This window comes from Taudactylus pleione, unplaced genomic scaffold (genome assembly GCF_031769625.1).
Source record: "Taudactylus pleione unplaced genomic scaffold, aTauple2 ptg000063l, whole genome shotgun sequence".
Taxonomy (NCBI): domain Eukaryota; kingdom Metazoa; phylum Chordata; class Amphibia; order Anura; family Myobatrachidae; genus Taudactylus; species Taudactylus pleione.
In genome coordinates, this window is record NW_028284465.1 from 4,694,475 (window position 1) to 4,709,004 (window position 14,530).

A 14,530-nucleotide genomic window follows, 5' to 3' on the forward strand; every position below is an offset into this window, starting at 1 on the left:
CCTCCCCCCTAGTGCCTAACCCTAACCCTCCCCCCTAGTGCCTAACCCTAACCCTCCCCCCTTAGTGCCTAACCCTAACCTCCCCCCTTAGTGCCTAATCCTAATCCTCCCCCCTTAGTGCCTAACCCTAACCTCGTCCCTAGTGCCTAACCCTAACCCTCCCCCTTAGTGCCTAACCCTAACCCTCCCCACTAGTGCCTAACCCTAACCTCCCCCCTAGTGCCTAACCCTAACCCTCCCCCTTAGTGCCTAACCCTAACCCTCCCCCCTTAGTGCCTAACCCTAACCTCCCCCCTAGTGCCTAACCCTAACCCTCCCCCCTTAGTGCCTAACCCTAACCTGCCCCCTAGTGCCTAACCCTAACCCTCCCCCCTAGTGCCTAAACCTAACCCTCCCCCCTTAGTGCCTAACCCTAACCTCCCCCCTAGTGCCTAACCCTAACCCTCCCCCCTTAGAGCCTAACCCTAACCTCCCCCCTTAGTGCCTAACCCTAACCCTCCCCCTTAGTGCCTAACCCTCCCCCCTAGTACCTAAACCTAACCTCCCCCTTAGTGCCTAACCCTAACCCTCCCCCCTTAGTGCCTGACCCTAACCCTCCCACCTTAGTGCCTGACCCTAACCCTCCCACCTTAGTGCCTAAACCTAACCTCCCCCTTAGTGCCTGACCCTAACCCTCCCCCCCTTAGAGCCTAAACCTAACCCTCCCCCCTTAGTGCCTAAACCTAACCTCTCCCTTAGTGCCTAACCCTCCCCCCTTAGTGCCTGACCCTAACCCTCCCCCCTTAGTGCCTAAACCTAACCCTCCCCTCTTAGTGCCTAACCCTAACTCTCCCCCCTTAGTGCCTAACCCTCCCCCCTTAGTGCCTGACCCTCCCCCCTTAGTGCCTAATCCTAACTCCCACTGTCTGGAGCCTAACCCTCCCCCCTTAGTGCCTAACCCTCCCCCCTTAGTGCCTAATCCTAACTCCCACTGTCTGGAGCCTAACCCTAACCTCTCCCCTCCCGCAGCCTAACCCTAACTCCCCCCGGGGGCGCCTAAACCTAACTCCCCCCCGCGCGGCTGACTCCTACCCGGCCCCGCTATACTTACATTCGGGATGCCGGCTGCCGGAATTTCAGCCTAAGCATCTCCAGCCATGTCGGGATTCCGTCGCCTGTCTTCCCACGCTGATCATGATCCCGGTGCCGGGATCCCAGCAGTCGGCATCCCAGGTGTCGGTATATTAACCGCATCCCGTACAGACATCCGACACATTTATATTTCATTCTCACATTGCTAACAGGAAAAGCCACAAGGTGTAATATTTCCTAAATATCTTCAGCTATTGAGGTAAGGTAAACCTGATGCCTCCTGTTCCTCCTTATCTGGAGCACTGATGAGAGATTATACATGTACCTTACAAATCTGGATTCAGTTGCGCTGTTGCAGGGACTATGGGATAGCTTCTAATAATGAAAAATGTAGGTGTTGCTGTAGCAACCAATCATATTCTACCTATCACTCCCCTTGCATTCTAGAAAGTGATACACAGGATCTGATTGGTTCTATGGGCACCACCACTGGTCTGGGTTGGAAGCTGGATCAATATGGAAGAGATCACTTGTTACATGTTTTATTTTTTTGTTTTTGTTCTCGGCTATGTACAGTAAGGGGTCTATTTACTAAGCCTTGGATGGAGATCAAGTACCAGCCAACCAGCTCCTAACTGTCATTTTTCAAACACAGCCTGTGACATGGCAGTTAGGAGCTGATTGGCTGGTACTTTATCTCCATCCAAAGATTAGTAAATAGACCACCATATACCCTGTAGGCAGTGTCCATCCTTTCTGATGATATTTATGCCTTTACATATCTTGTACTATTTAATTTATTTTATATATAATACACAGAATAACTTTAGATTGATTTGGGTTGTAATACATATTTTATTATTATTATTATTTGCCTGATGCAGCCGCTTTGTCACCCTGGCTAATAAGGACCAGAACCAGAATGGACGGACCAAGCTGGACCGGGAACGGCTGAAGTCCTGCATGAGAGAGCTGGTAACTGTAGCCACATACTGTATATACCGCTGGTAGTGCTCCTATACATGTTATGCCGCATGCTCACACCTACTGTATGTGTACAACTATAGGAAAACATGGGGACACAAGCCAAGACCATGAGGTCCCAGGTGAAGAAGAACACGGTGAAAGACAAACTGAAGCTAGTCCAAAACTTCCTGCACAAACTGCGATTCCTGGCGGACGAGGTGAGCAATTCCCCTATACATGATTATAGGTGACGTCAGTATATACTGCAGCTGGGATATGTTATATACAGTAGGTGATTTCAGTATATACTGCAGATGGGCTGTGTTATATAGGTGATGTTAGTATATACTGTAGGTGACTGTTATATAGATGACATCACTATATACTGTAGGTGGGCTGTTATATAGGTGACGTCAGTATATACTGTGGATGGACTGTTATATAGGTGACATCAGTATATACTGTAGGTGGACTGTTATAGAGGTGCCCTCAGTATATACTGTAGGTGGGCTATATTATGTAGATGACGTTAGTATATGCTGCAGACGGGCTATGTTATATAGATGATGTCAGTATATACTGTAGTTAGGCTGTTATATACAGGTGATACTAGTATATATTGTTAGCAACCTATGTTATATATTATAGGCAATTACAGTATATACTGTAAGTGGGCTATGTTATATAGGTGATATCAGTATATACTATATAAGGGAAATCTTATATACGTTAGGTATATCTGTAGGTGGACTAGGTTATATAACTTATGGCAGTATATACTGTAAGTGGGCTATGTTATATAGGTGACATCTGTTCATAATGTAGAAGGGCAATGTTATATATGTTACAGTACTTCAGTATATCTATAGGTAAGCTACTGTATGTCAGTATATACTGTACTGCAGGTGGACTGTAGGTTATGTCAGCATATACAGAAGGTGGTTAATGTTATATACGTTATGTCAGGATGTACTGTAGTTGGTATGTGTTATATAATTTTCATCAATACATACTGTAAGTGGGCTATGTTATATACAGTCAGGTGCATAAATATTGGGACATTGACAGAATTTTCATATTTTGGCCTCTATTCACCACCACAATGGAAATGAAACAAACAAGATGTGCTTTACCTGCAGACTTTCAGATTTAATTTGAGCGTAATTACATCCAAATCAGGTGAACGGTGTAGGAATTACAACGGTTTCTATATGTGCCTCCCACTTTTTAAGGGGCCAGAAGTAATGGGACAAACTAAACAATCCTAAATCTAACTTTCACTTTTTAATACTTTGTTGCAAATCCTTTGCAGGCAATTACAGCCTGAAGCCTGGAACGCATAGACATCACCAGACGCTGGGTTTCATCCCTGGTGATGCTCTGCCAGGCCTCTACTGCAAATGTCTTCAGTTCCTGCTTGTTCTGGGGCATTTTCCCTTCAGTTTTGTCTTCATCAAGTGAAATGCATGCTCAATCGGATTCGGGTCAGGGGATTGACTTGACCATTGCATAACATTCCACTTTTTAGCCTTAAAAAACTCTTTGGTTGCTTTTGCAGCATGCTTCGGGTCATTTTCCATCTGCACTGTGAAGCGCCGTCCAATGAGTTCTGAAGCATTTAACTGAATATGAGCATATAATATTGCCCGAAACACTTCAGAATTCATTCTGCTGCTTTTGTCAGCAGTCACATCATAAATAAATACAAGGGAACCAGTTCCATTGGCAGCCATACATGCCCACACCATGACACTACCACCACCATGCTTCACTGATGAGGTGGTATGTTTTAGATCATGAGCAGTTCCTTTCCTTCTCCATACTATTCTCTTCCCATCACTCTGGTACAAGTTGATCTTTGTCTCATCTGTCCATAGGATGTTGTTCCAGAACTGTAATGGCTTTTTTAGATGTTGTTTGGCAAACTCTAATCTGGTCTTCCTGTTTTTGTGGCTCTCCAATGGTTTACATCTTGTGGTGAACCCGCTATATTCACTCTTGTGAAGTCTTCTCTTGATTGTTGACTTTGACACATATACACCTACCTCCTGGAGAGTGTTCTTGATTTGGCCAACTGTTGTGAAGGGGTTTTTCTTCACCAGGGAAACAATTCTTCTGTCATCCACCACAGTTGTTTTCCGTGGTCTTCCGGGTCTTTTGGTGTTGCTGAGCTCTCTGGTGCGTTCTTTCTTTTTAAGAATGTTCCAAACAGTTGATTTGGCCACACCTAATGTTTTTGCTATCTCTCTGATGGGTTTGTTTTGATTTTTCAGCCTAATGATGGCTTGTTTCACTGATAGTGGCAGCTCTTTGGATCTCATATTGAGAGTCGACAGCAACTGATTCCAAATGCAAATGTCACACCTAGAATCAACTCCAGACCTTTTACCTGCTTAATTGATAATTATTATTATTATTATTTATTTATTAACAGTTTCTTATACAGCGCAGCAAATACCGTTGCGCTTTACAATTTAAATCAAGATTAACATTATACTGGGTTGTAAAAGACATACATACATGACATACATACGGGTAAGAGGGATAATGATATAACGAGGGAATAGCCCACACCTGTCCATGAAATAGCTTTTGAGTTGATAGTCCCATTACTTTTGGCCCCTTAAAAAGTGGGAGGCACATATAGAAACCGTTGTAATTCCTACACCGTTCACCGTTCACCTGATTTGGATGTAATTACTGTTTGTTTCATTTCAAAGCCATTGTGGTGGTGAATAGAGGCCAAAATATGAAAATTCTGTCAATGTCCCAATATTTATGCACCTGACTGTAGATGAGCACTTCATATACTGTAGTGGGAATATGTTATATGGGTGACGTCTGTTTCCATAGTACATAAATGGCTGCATTGTGACGATCAGCTGCTGGGATAACACGATGATGATATAACCACTTTGTGTCTGTCCCCACTTCTATAATGTTTATTAGATGGTAACCTTTCATAAACTATATTATTCGGATTACTAGGGTCATCTAAGATACCTCTAGTCCTCTTTAGTACTCTATTCTCGCGGAGATCCTGAATTTGGTGCAATTTTACACCAATCGCTCTACTGACAGTCTTGACCAGACTTTCAAGAGCAACCCGCCCCGCAGCAGCGCAATTCCCATCCCATACAATAATCCCATATGTAAGAACACTCTCTATTATACAACAATAAAAGCTTAGGAGCGTCTCCATACTTACACGAGCCGCCCTTACTCTCCTCAAAGAGAAAAGGGGTTGCTGCACCTTTTACACTACAAATGTAGAGTTTAAAGACAACGTCAGATCTCTCGACATATATATTCCCCAAAAATGTATAAGAATCTACCTCCTCAATAATGTTACCATCTAAACCCACTGGTAGCTTGGGTCCCCTGCCCGCCTTCCTAAAATCAATTACAAGCTCTTTTGTTTAGATATTTTTAAAGAGTAAGAGCGGTATCCAATTAGCCCCGAACATTGACCCCCGCCATCGGCTAAAAACGGGGAATTTTCAACGATGTTTTTTTTTCACCCTGTCATATTATTTTGGTCGAACTGAAAGGATAGTTCCACCGAAAACACATATTTGCCTCAATAAGCTCGCGGACCTACAGTATGTGTTTTCGCCTTTTTTCAAGTGAAAAAACATCAGTTATCGTGGATTCTTTTTTGGGACACAAAGCCCTGCATCAGGCCGACTCCGGGGCTAATTGGATAGCCCCGGACGAGCCCTGGGTGAGGTAATTAGCTGCGGTAATTTACAGCGGCTAATTGGATACCCCCCTAAGCAATTCCCTTTGCTCCATTCAACTAGGTTGTACCTCATACCTGTATGTAATTATATCAGTCCATATTCTTTCCCTCCCAGAGCATCACGTGATTAAATATTTGATTTGTAAGTTTGTTAATGTTCCAACAATAAATTATTTTTAGGTTAAATCTAATTATTCTACACACAGAATGTTAAAGGCTTATTATTGGTGTAAGATATACACGCTTTGTAGTACCGATCTGCCAGAATCTTCCAAGTACTTCTTTCTAGATACTGAGAATTACAAGTGGCGCGCACGGATGGGAAGTGGCGCTGAGCAGTGCGGACCCAGCAGCATTACCACGGACAAAGTATCTGAGGGAAAAACTTCCGATCCTGCCACCATTGTTGGAAATTAGGGACCGTCGACCGCCGAACAGTCGGCATGATTCAGAGATGTGCCTTAATGCGATTGCCCCCTGGAAATGTATTGAGACGCTCACAGGCGGCTTCGCAGATCCAAGCGAGGGCAAAAAACACGCAGCCATGGTCACTGATCATGACGATAATCGCTCAACTGCGTAATTATCGGCACTGCGTACACCTCTGGAACAGGCCCAGTGACCATTACTCAGTGACTGGTGACATTTTAGTGGCTGAAACCACAGTAACTTGGGAAATAACTTGGTTATGTCTACTTAAAACAATGTATATATATTTCGGTTCTCTATGTACATTTTCTTACGCGTTCCTCCCAGTGATTTTCTAACGCGTTCCTCCCAGTGACTTACTAATGTGTTACTCCGAGTGATTTACTAATGCGTTCCTCCCAGTGATTTACTAATGCGTTCCTCCCAGTGATTAACTAACAGATTCCTCCCAGTTATGACTAACGCGTTCCTCCCAGTGATTCACTAACACATTCCTCCCAGTGACTAACGCGTTCCTCCCAGTTATGACTAATGCGTTCCTCCCAGTGATTCACTAACACATTCCTCCCAGTGACTAACGCGTTCCTCCCAGTGATTCACTAACACATTCCTCCCAGTGATTGTATCACCGTCTCTCCTACAGCCGCAGCACAGTATCCCGGACATCTTCATCTGGATGCTGAGCAATAACAAACGCGTAGCCTACGCCCGCATCCCCTCCAAGGACATCCTCTACTCCATTGTGGACGAGGAGACTGGGAAGGATTGTGGGAAGGTCAAGTGCGTATTCCTTAAGGTTAGTGACATCATCCGGGTGGGCCTGGGTCTGGAAATGTGGGAATTATAGCAGACAGGCTCAGAGGAGCCATCAAAGTTACCAGTGCTCCACCACTGAGACTTCATTGTGCTGTAGAGTCACACGATACATCATGTACCTGTATGTGCATGTAGAGCAAGGATTCCCAACCATGGCCCTCAAGGCACACTAACAGTCCAAGTTTTAAGGATAGCCATACTTGAGCACAGGTGACTGGATTAGTACTTCAGTTATTTTGCTTTAACCATCTGTGCTTAAGCATGGATATCACCAAATCCAGGACTGTTAGTGTGCCTGGAGGACCGAGGCTGGGAATCACTGATGTAGAGGATGCAATGTGTGTGTGTGCCTTGCATATAGACCAGATGTACCTGCCTATTGTAATGGAAACTTGTGACAATATTGGGTCTGATTCCGAACTGGACGAATCTCTGTGCATGGACGCAGATGGCGAGAGTGTGCATAGAGTGCATTCAAATATAGGAATAATAAAATATATATATATATATATATATATATTGTGATAGAGGCATTGGAGAAGTTGGGGATGGCATGTATGCGTGTCCCAGATTCCTGTCATATGTATTTTAAACCCCCAGGAAAAGTCTGTTTTACCAAGCAGGGTGTGGGTGTGAGAGAGAAGGGAGGGCTCCATCCACAGGGCCACTTCAGGTATTGGGCTTTTCAGCCTGAGAGCAGGCTAATTAATGATTACACCTGGAAGTGGCTCACAAGAGCTGTGTAGAGTTTTCATGCAGTGTCTCACACACCCTGGGGAGAACAGACATTGAGGTTGTGTTCTGAGACACTGTGACATTGGTATGTACTATGTTTGGGGTAAGGCAGTAGACCCTGCCACATGTAGAGAGGGAGTTACATGTCTAGTTAGTGCCCAGACGGGCTAGGGTTTATTTTTATGTTCTGTTAGTTTGATTATTGATGTCACATAATAAAAACTGGTGCCAACCAGCCTGCACGAAAACCCACGACTACCGCTGCTACCTGGCTGCTGTGTGTAAGGAGGCGGCCGTCTACCCCAGGAGAGGGACCCCGATCATATATATATATATATATATATATATATAATATAGCACAGAGCAGTGCACAAGGATTAACGCTTACACAACTGCGCGTCACGTTAGATTGGTAACGCTCTGTCAGTCCTGTGTGGGCTCTGTAATTCCCTCATTTGCAGCTCGGCACAAAGTGCAGCCTGAGGAATCCTATCTGTGTGTGTGACTGGGGCCATCGCACCACCACCAGCCCTGACATATAGCCTCTATTAGCGTGGGCAATGGAGCAGATCATTACTCCCTCCCATTGGTATAACTCATTCAGTCTGCACTAGTTACAATGGGCCAGGGAGAGGTAACTCTGCTGCTGCTGCAGTGTATAAATGGTGCATTATCGGGCATGTATGAGGCTGGTATTACACCCGCTGATCGCTGCTGCGATAGATAGATAGATATGAGCTAGATAGATAGATATGAGATAGATAGATAGATAGATAGATAGATAGATATGAGAGATAGATAGATATGAGATAGATACATAGATATGAGATAGATAGATATGAGATAGATACATAGATAGATATGAGATAGATAGATAGATAGATAGATAGATATATAGATAGATATGAGATAGATACATAGATAGATATGAAAGATAGATAGATAGATGTATATTAGATAGATAGTTGTATATTAGATAGATAGATATGAGATATATAGATAGATATGAGATAGAAAGATAGATATGAGAGATAGATAGATAGATATGAGAGATAGATAGATAGATGTATATTAAATAGATAGATATGAGATATATAGATGTATATTAGATAGATAGATAGATAGATAGATAGATGTATATTAGATAGATAGATATGAGATATATAGATAGATATGAGATAGATAGATAGATATTAGATAGATAGATATGAGATATACAGATAGATAGATATTAAATAGTTATGAGATAGATAGATATGAGATATACAGAGAGATAGATATATATGAGATATACAGATAGACAGATAGATAGATATGAGATATACAGATATATATATATATATGTATATATATATATATATATATATATCTATGAGATATACAGATAGATAGATAGATATGAGATATACAGATATATATATATATATATATATCTATGAGATATACAGATAGATAGACAGATAGATAGATATGAGATATACAGATAGATATGAGATAGATAGATATGAGATAGATACGATATATATATATAGATAGATAGATAGATAGATACAAGATAGATAGATATTAGATTGATAGATATGAGATACAGATTGATAGATATGAGATAGATAAATAGTTATGAGATAGATAGATAATAGATAGATAGTTATGAGATATGAGATATATAGATAGATAGTTATGAGATAGATAGTTATGAGATAGATAGATAGATAGATAGATAGATAGATAGATAGATAGATATGAGATAGATATTAGATATGAGATGGATAGATAGATTAGATAGATAGATAGATAGATAGATAGATAGATAGATATGAGATAGATAGATAGATAGATAGATAGATAGATAGATAGATAGATAGATATGAGATAGATAGATAGATATGAGATAGATACATAGATATGAGATAGATAGATATGAGAGAGATAGATAGATAGATGGATAGATATGAGAGAGAGAGATAGATATGAGATAGATACATAGATAGATAGATATGAGAGAGAGATAGATAGATAGATAGATATGAGATAGATACATAGATAGATATGAGATAGATTGATATGAAATAGATAGATAGATATGAGATAGATAGATAGATAGATAGATAGATAGATAGATAGATAGATAGATAGATAGATAGATAGATATGAGCTAGATAGATAGATATGAGCTAGATAGATAGATAGATATGAGAGATAGATAGATATGAGATAGATACATAGATATGAGATAGATAGATATGAGATAGATACATAGATAGATATGAGATAGATAGATAGATAGATATGAGATAGATACATAGATAGATATGAGAGATAGATAGATAGATGTATATTAGATAGATAGATGTATATTAGATAGATAGATATGAGATATATAGATAGATATGAGATAGATAGATAGATATGAGAGATAGATAGATAGATAGATATGATAGATAGATAGATAGATAGATAGATAGATAGATAGATGTATATTAGATAGATAGATATGAGATATATAGATGTATATTAGATAGATAGATAGATGTATATTAGATAGATAGATATGAGATATATAGATAGATATGAGATAGATAGATATTAGATAGATAGATATGAGATATACAGATAGATAGATATTAAATAGATAGTTATGAGATAGATAGATATGAGATATACAGAGAGATAGATATATATGAGATATACAGATAGACAGATAGATAGATATGAGATATACAGATATATATATATATATATCTATGAGATATACAGATAGATAGATAGACAGATAGATAGATATGAGATATACAGATAGATATGAGATAGATAGATATGAGATAGATACGATATATATATATATATATATAGATAGATAGATAGATAGATAGATAGATAGATAGATAGATAGATAGATACAAGATAGATAGATATTAGATTGATAGATATGAGATATACAGATAGATAGATATGAGATAGATAAATAGTTATGAGATAGATAGATAATAGATAGATAGTTATGAGATATGAGATATATAGATAGATAGTTATGAGATAGATAGTTATGAGATAGATAGATAGATAGATATGAGATAGATATTAGATATGAGATGGATACATAGATATGAGATAGATAGATATGAGAGAGAGAGATAGATAGATAGATAGATAGATAGATAGATAGATAGATAGATAGATAGATAGATATGAGATAGATAGATAGATATGAGATAGATAGATAGATATGAGATAGATACATAGATATGAGATAGATAGATATGAGAGAGATAGATAGATAGATGGATAGATATGAGAGAGAGAGATAGATATGAGATAGATACATAGATAGATAGATATGAGAGAGAGAGAGATAGATAGATAGATAGATATGAGATAGATACATAGATAGATATGAGATAGATTGATATGAGATAGATAGATAGATATGAGATAGATAGATAGATATGAGCTAGATAGATAGATATGAGATAGATAGATAGATATGAGAGATAGATAGATATGAGATAGATACATAGATATGAGATAGATAGATATGAGATAGATACATAGATAGATATGAGATAGATAGATAGATAGATAGATATGAGATAGATACATAGATAGATATGAGAGATAGATAGATGTATATTAGATAGATAGATGTATATTAGATAGATAGATATGAGATATATAGATAGATATGAGATAGATATGAGATAGATAGATAGATATTAGATAGATATGAGATAGATATGAGATAGATAGATAGATATTAAATAGATAGTTATGAGATATACAGAGAGATAGATATATATGAGATATACAGATAGATAGACAGATAGATAGATATGAGATATACAGATATATATATATATATATATATATATGAATGAGATATACAGATAGATAGATAGACAGATAGATAGATATGAGATATACAGATAGATATGAGATAGATAGATATGAGATAGATACGATATATATATGTAGATAGATAGATAGATAGATAGATACGAGATAGATAGATATTAGATTGATAGATATGAGATATACAGATAGATAGATATGAGATAGATAAATAGTTATGAGATGGATAGATATTAGATAGATAGATATTAGATAGATAGATAGATAGTTATGAGATATGAGATATATAGATAGATAGTTATGAGATAGATAGTTATGAGATAGATAGATAGGTAGATATGAGATAGATATTAGATATGAGATAGATAGATAGATAGATAGATAGATAGATAGATAGATAGATAGATAGATAGATAGATAGATAGATATGAGATGGTTAGATAGATAGATATGAGATAGATATGAGATAGATATGAGATAGATATGAGATAGATATGAGATAGATAGATAGATAGATAGATAGATAGATAGATAGATAGATAGATATGAGATATATAGATAGATATGAGATAGATAGATAGATAGATAGATAGATAGATAGATATGAGATATATAGATATGAGATATATAGATCTGAGATATATAGTTAGCACAAGCCGTTTCTGCTGATTACAATGATATGCGGCATGCCTATGTTCTTTCTGAGTGAGTGCGGGTGTATCTGCATGGGAAATGCTACGTTACCGTGTCAGCGGCTGTAACACTATAACGTAACATGCCACGTGCAGATACAGCCGCAGACGCACACAGAACATAGGCATACTGTATATCATTGTAATTAGCAGAAACAGCGTGTGCTAGCTATTCGCATCACTGCGTGAATAAGACGCAGTTAAAGGTACAAAGTCGCACAAAAAGACGCTTGGCGCTACCGAGTCGCGCCACAGCATAGCTCAATTAAAAGGACTGTTTAACGCGCAAGGAGGCTAGATGTATGAGGACACATCTGTAGATATGAGATAGATAGATCTGAGATAAATAGATAGATTTTAGATATATAGATACAGATGGGTCCACATACATCTATCCTCCATGTACTACAAGTCGTGCCACACATAGCGCAGGAGTGCCGTGTTCCCCGGTAGCACTGATCGTCTTTCGTGCGACTTTATACCTTCAAATGCGTCTTATTCACACAGTGATGTGTATCTATAGCACAAGCCATTTCTGCTGATTACAATGACATGCAGCATGCCTATGTTCTCTGAGCCAGTGCAAAATGCTACGTTACATTGTCAGCAGCTGTAACACTGTAACGTAGCATAGATAGATAGATATGAGATATATACAGTGGTGCTTGAAAGTTTGTGAACCCTTCTGAATTTTCTATATTTTTGCTGACATTTGGCCTAAAACTACCTCAGAGTTTTACACAAGTCCCAAAAGTAAATAAAGAGAAACCAAATCAAACAAATGAGACATTAAAATTAGACATGCTCATTTTTTTATTGAGGAAAATGATCCAATATCACATAACTGTGAGTGGCAAAAGTATGTGATTCTGTAGGCTTAGCAGATATTTTGAAGGTGAAATTAAAGTCTATGGGATGACAATCAGGTGTCAGTGGACAACCTGTCTTTTTAAAAGAAACAGGGATCCATCAAAGTCTGATGTTCACAACACATGTTTGTGGAAGTGTATCATGCCACGAACAAAGGAGATTTCTGAGGACCTCAGAAGAAGAGTTGTTGATGCTCCTCAGGCTGGAAGAGGTTACAAAGCCATCTCTAAAGAGTTTGTGCTCCACCAATCAACAGTCTGACAGACTGTGTACAAAGGGAGGAGGCGTCTAATAGTTTGCAAGGTCACAAAGGAACCCAAGGTAACCGCTAAGCAACTGAGGGCCTTTCTCACATTAGCTAATGTTAATGTTCATAAGTCCTCCATAAGGAGGACACTGAACAACAATGGTGTGAATGGCAGGATTGCAAGGAGAAAGCTGCTGCTCTCCAAAAAGAACATTGCTGCCCCTCTGCAGTTTGCTAAAGATCACATGGACAAGCCAGAAAGCTACTGGAACAATGTTTTGTGGACAGATGAGTCCAAAATAGAGCTTTTTGGTTTCATTGAAAAGCGTTCTGTTTGGAGAAACATTGGAGAACACTGCATTCCAGCATAAACCTCATATCATCTGTGACACACGGTGGTGGTGGTATCATGGTTTGGGCCTGTTTTGCTGCATCTGGCCCAGGACAACTTGCCATCATTGATGGAATAATAAATTCTGAATTATTCCAAAATATTCTAATGTCAGGACTTCTGTCCATGAACTGCATCTCAACAGAACGTGGGTTATGTAGCAAGACAACGACCCAAAGCACACAAGTCATTCCACCAAAGAATGGATAAAGAAAAATACATTTAACGTTTTGGAATGGCCAAGTCATAGTCCTGACCTTAATCCAATCAAAATTTTGTGGAAGGACCTGAAGTGAGCAGTTCATGGGAGGAAACCCACCAACATAGCAGAGATTAAGCTGTTTTGTACGGAGGAATAATGTAAAATTCCTCCAAGTCGATGTTCAGGGCTAATCAACAATTACCAGAAATGTTTAGAACCAGTTATTGCTGAACAAGGGGGTCATACCAGATACTGAAAGCAAAGGTTCACATACTTTTGCCATTCACAAATATGTGATATTGGATAAGTTTCCTCAATAAAAAAAATGAGCACGTCTAATTTTTTGTCTCATTTGTTTGATTTGTTCTCTTTATTTACTTTTAGGACTTGTGTGAAGGTTAGAGGTAGTTTTAGGTCAAATTTCAGCAGAAATATAGAAAATTCAGAAGGGTTCACAAACTTTCAAGCACCACGATAGATGTATAGATAGATATATAGATAGATATGAGATAGATATGAG

At 38.9% G+C, this 14,530-nt stretch overlaps 1 protein-coding gene across 11 annotated transcripts in view; it reads left to right on the forward strand.

Moving 5' to 3' along the window:
* The window catches only part of OTOF (otoferlin), a 377,128-nt gene that overhangs the window by 296,750 nt on the left and 65,848 nt on the right, over positions 1 to 14,530 (forward strand). For all 11 annotated transcript variants that reach the window (XM_088465708.1, XM_088465710.1, XM_088465713.1 and 8 more), the window contains exons 20-22: positions 1,956 to 2,046; positions 2,139 to 2,255; positions 6,852 to 7,004. In XM_088465708.1, coding sequence (XP_088321834.1) covers positions 1,956 to 2,046; positions 2,139 to 2,255; positions 6,852 to 7,004 — 361 coding nt within the window. The remainder of the gene's footprint in view (positions 1 to 1,955; positions 2,047 to 2,138; positions 2,256 to 6,851; positions 7,005 to 14,530) is intronic.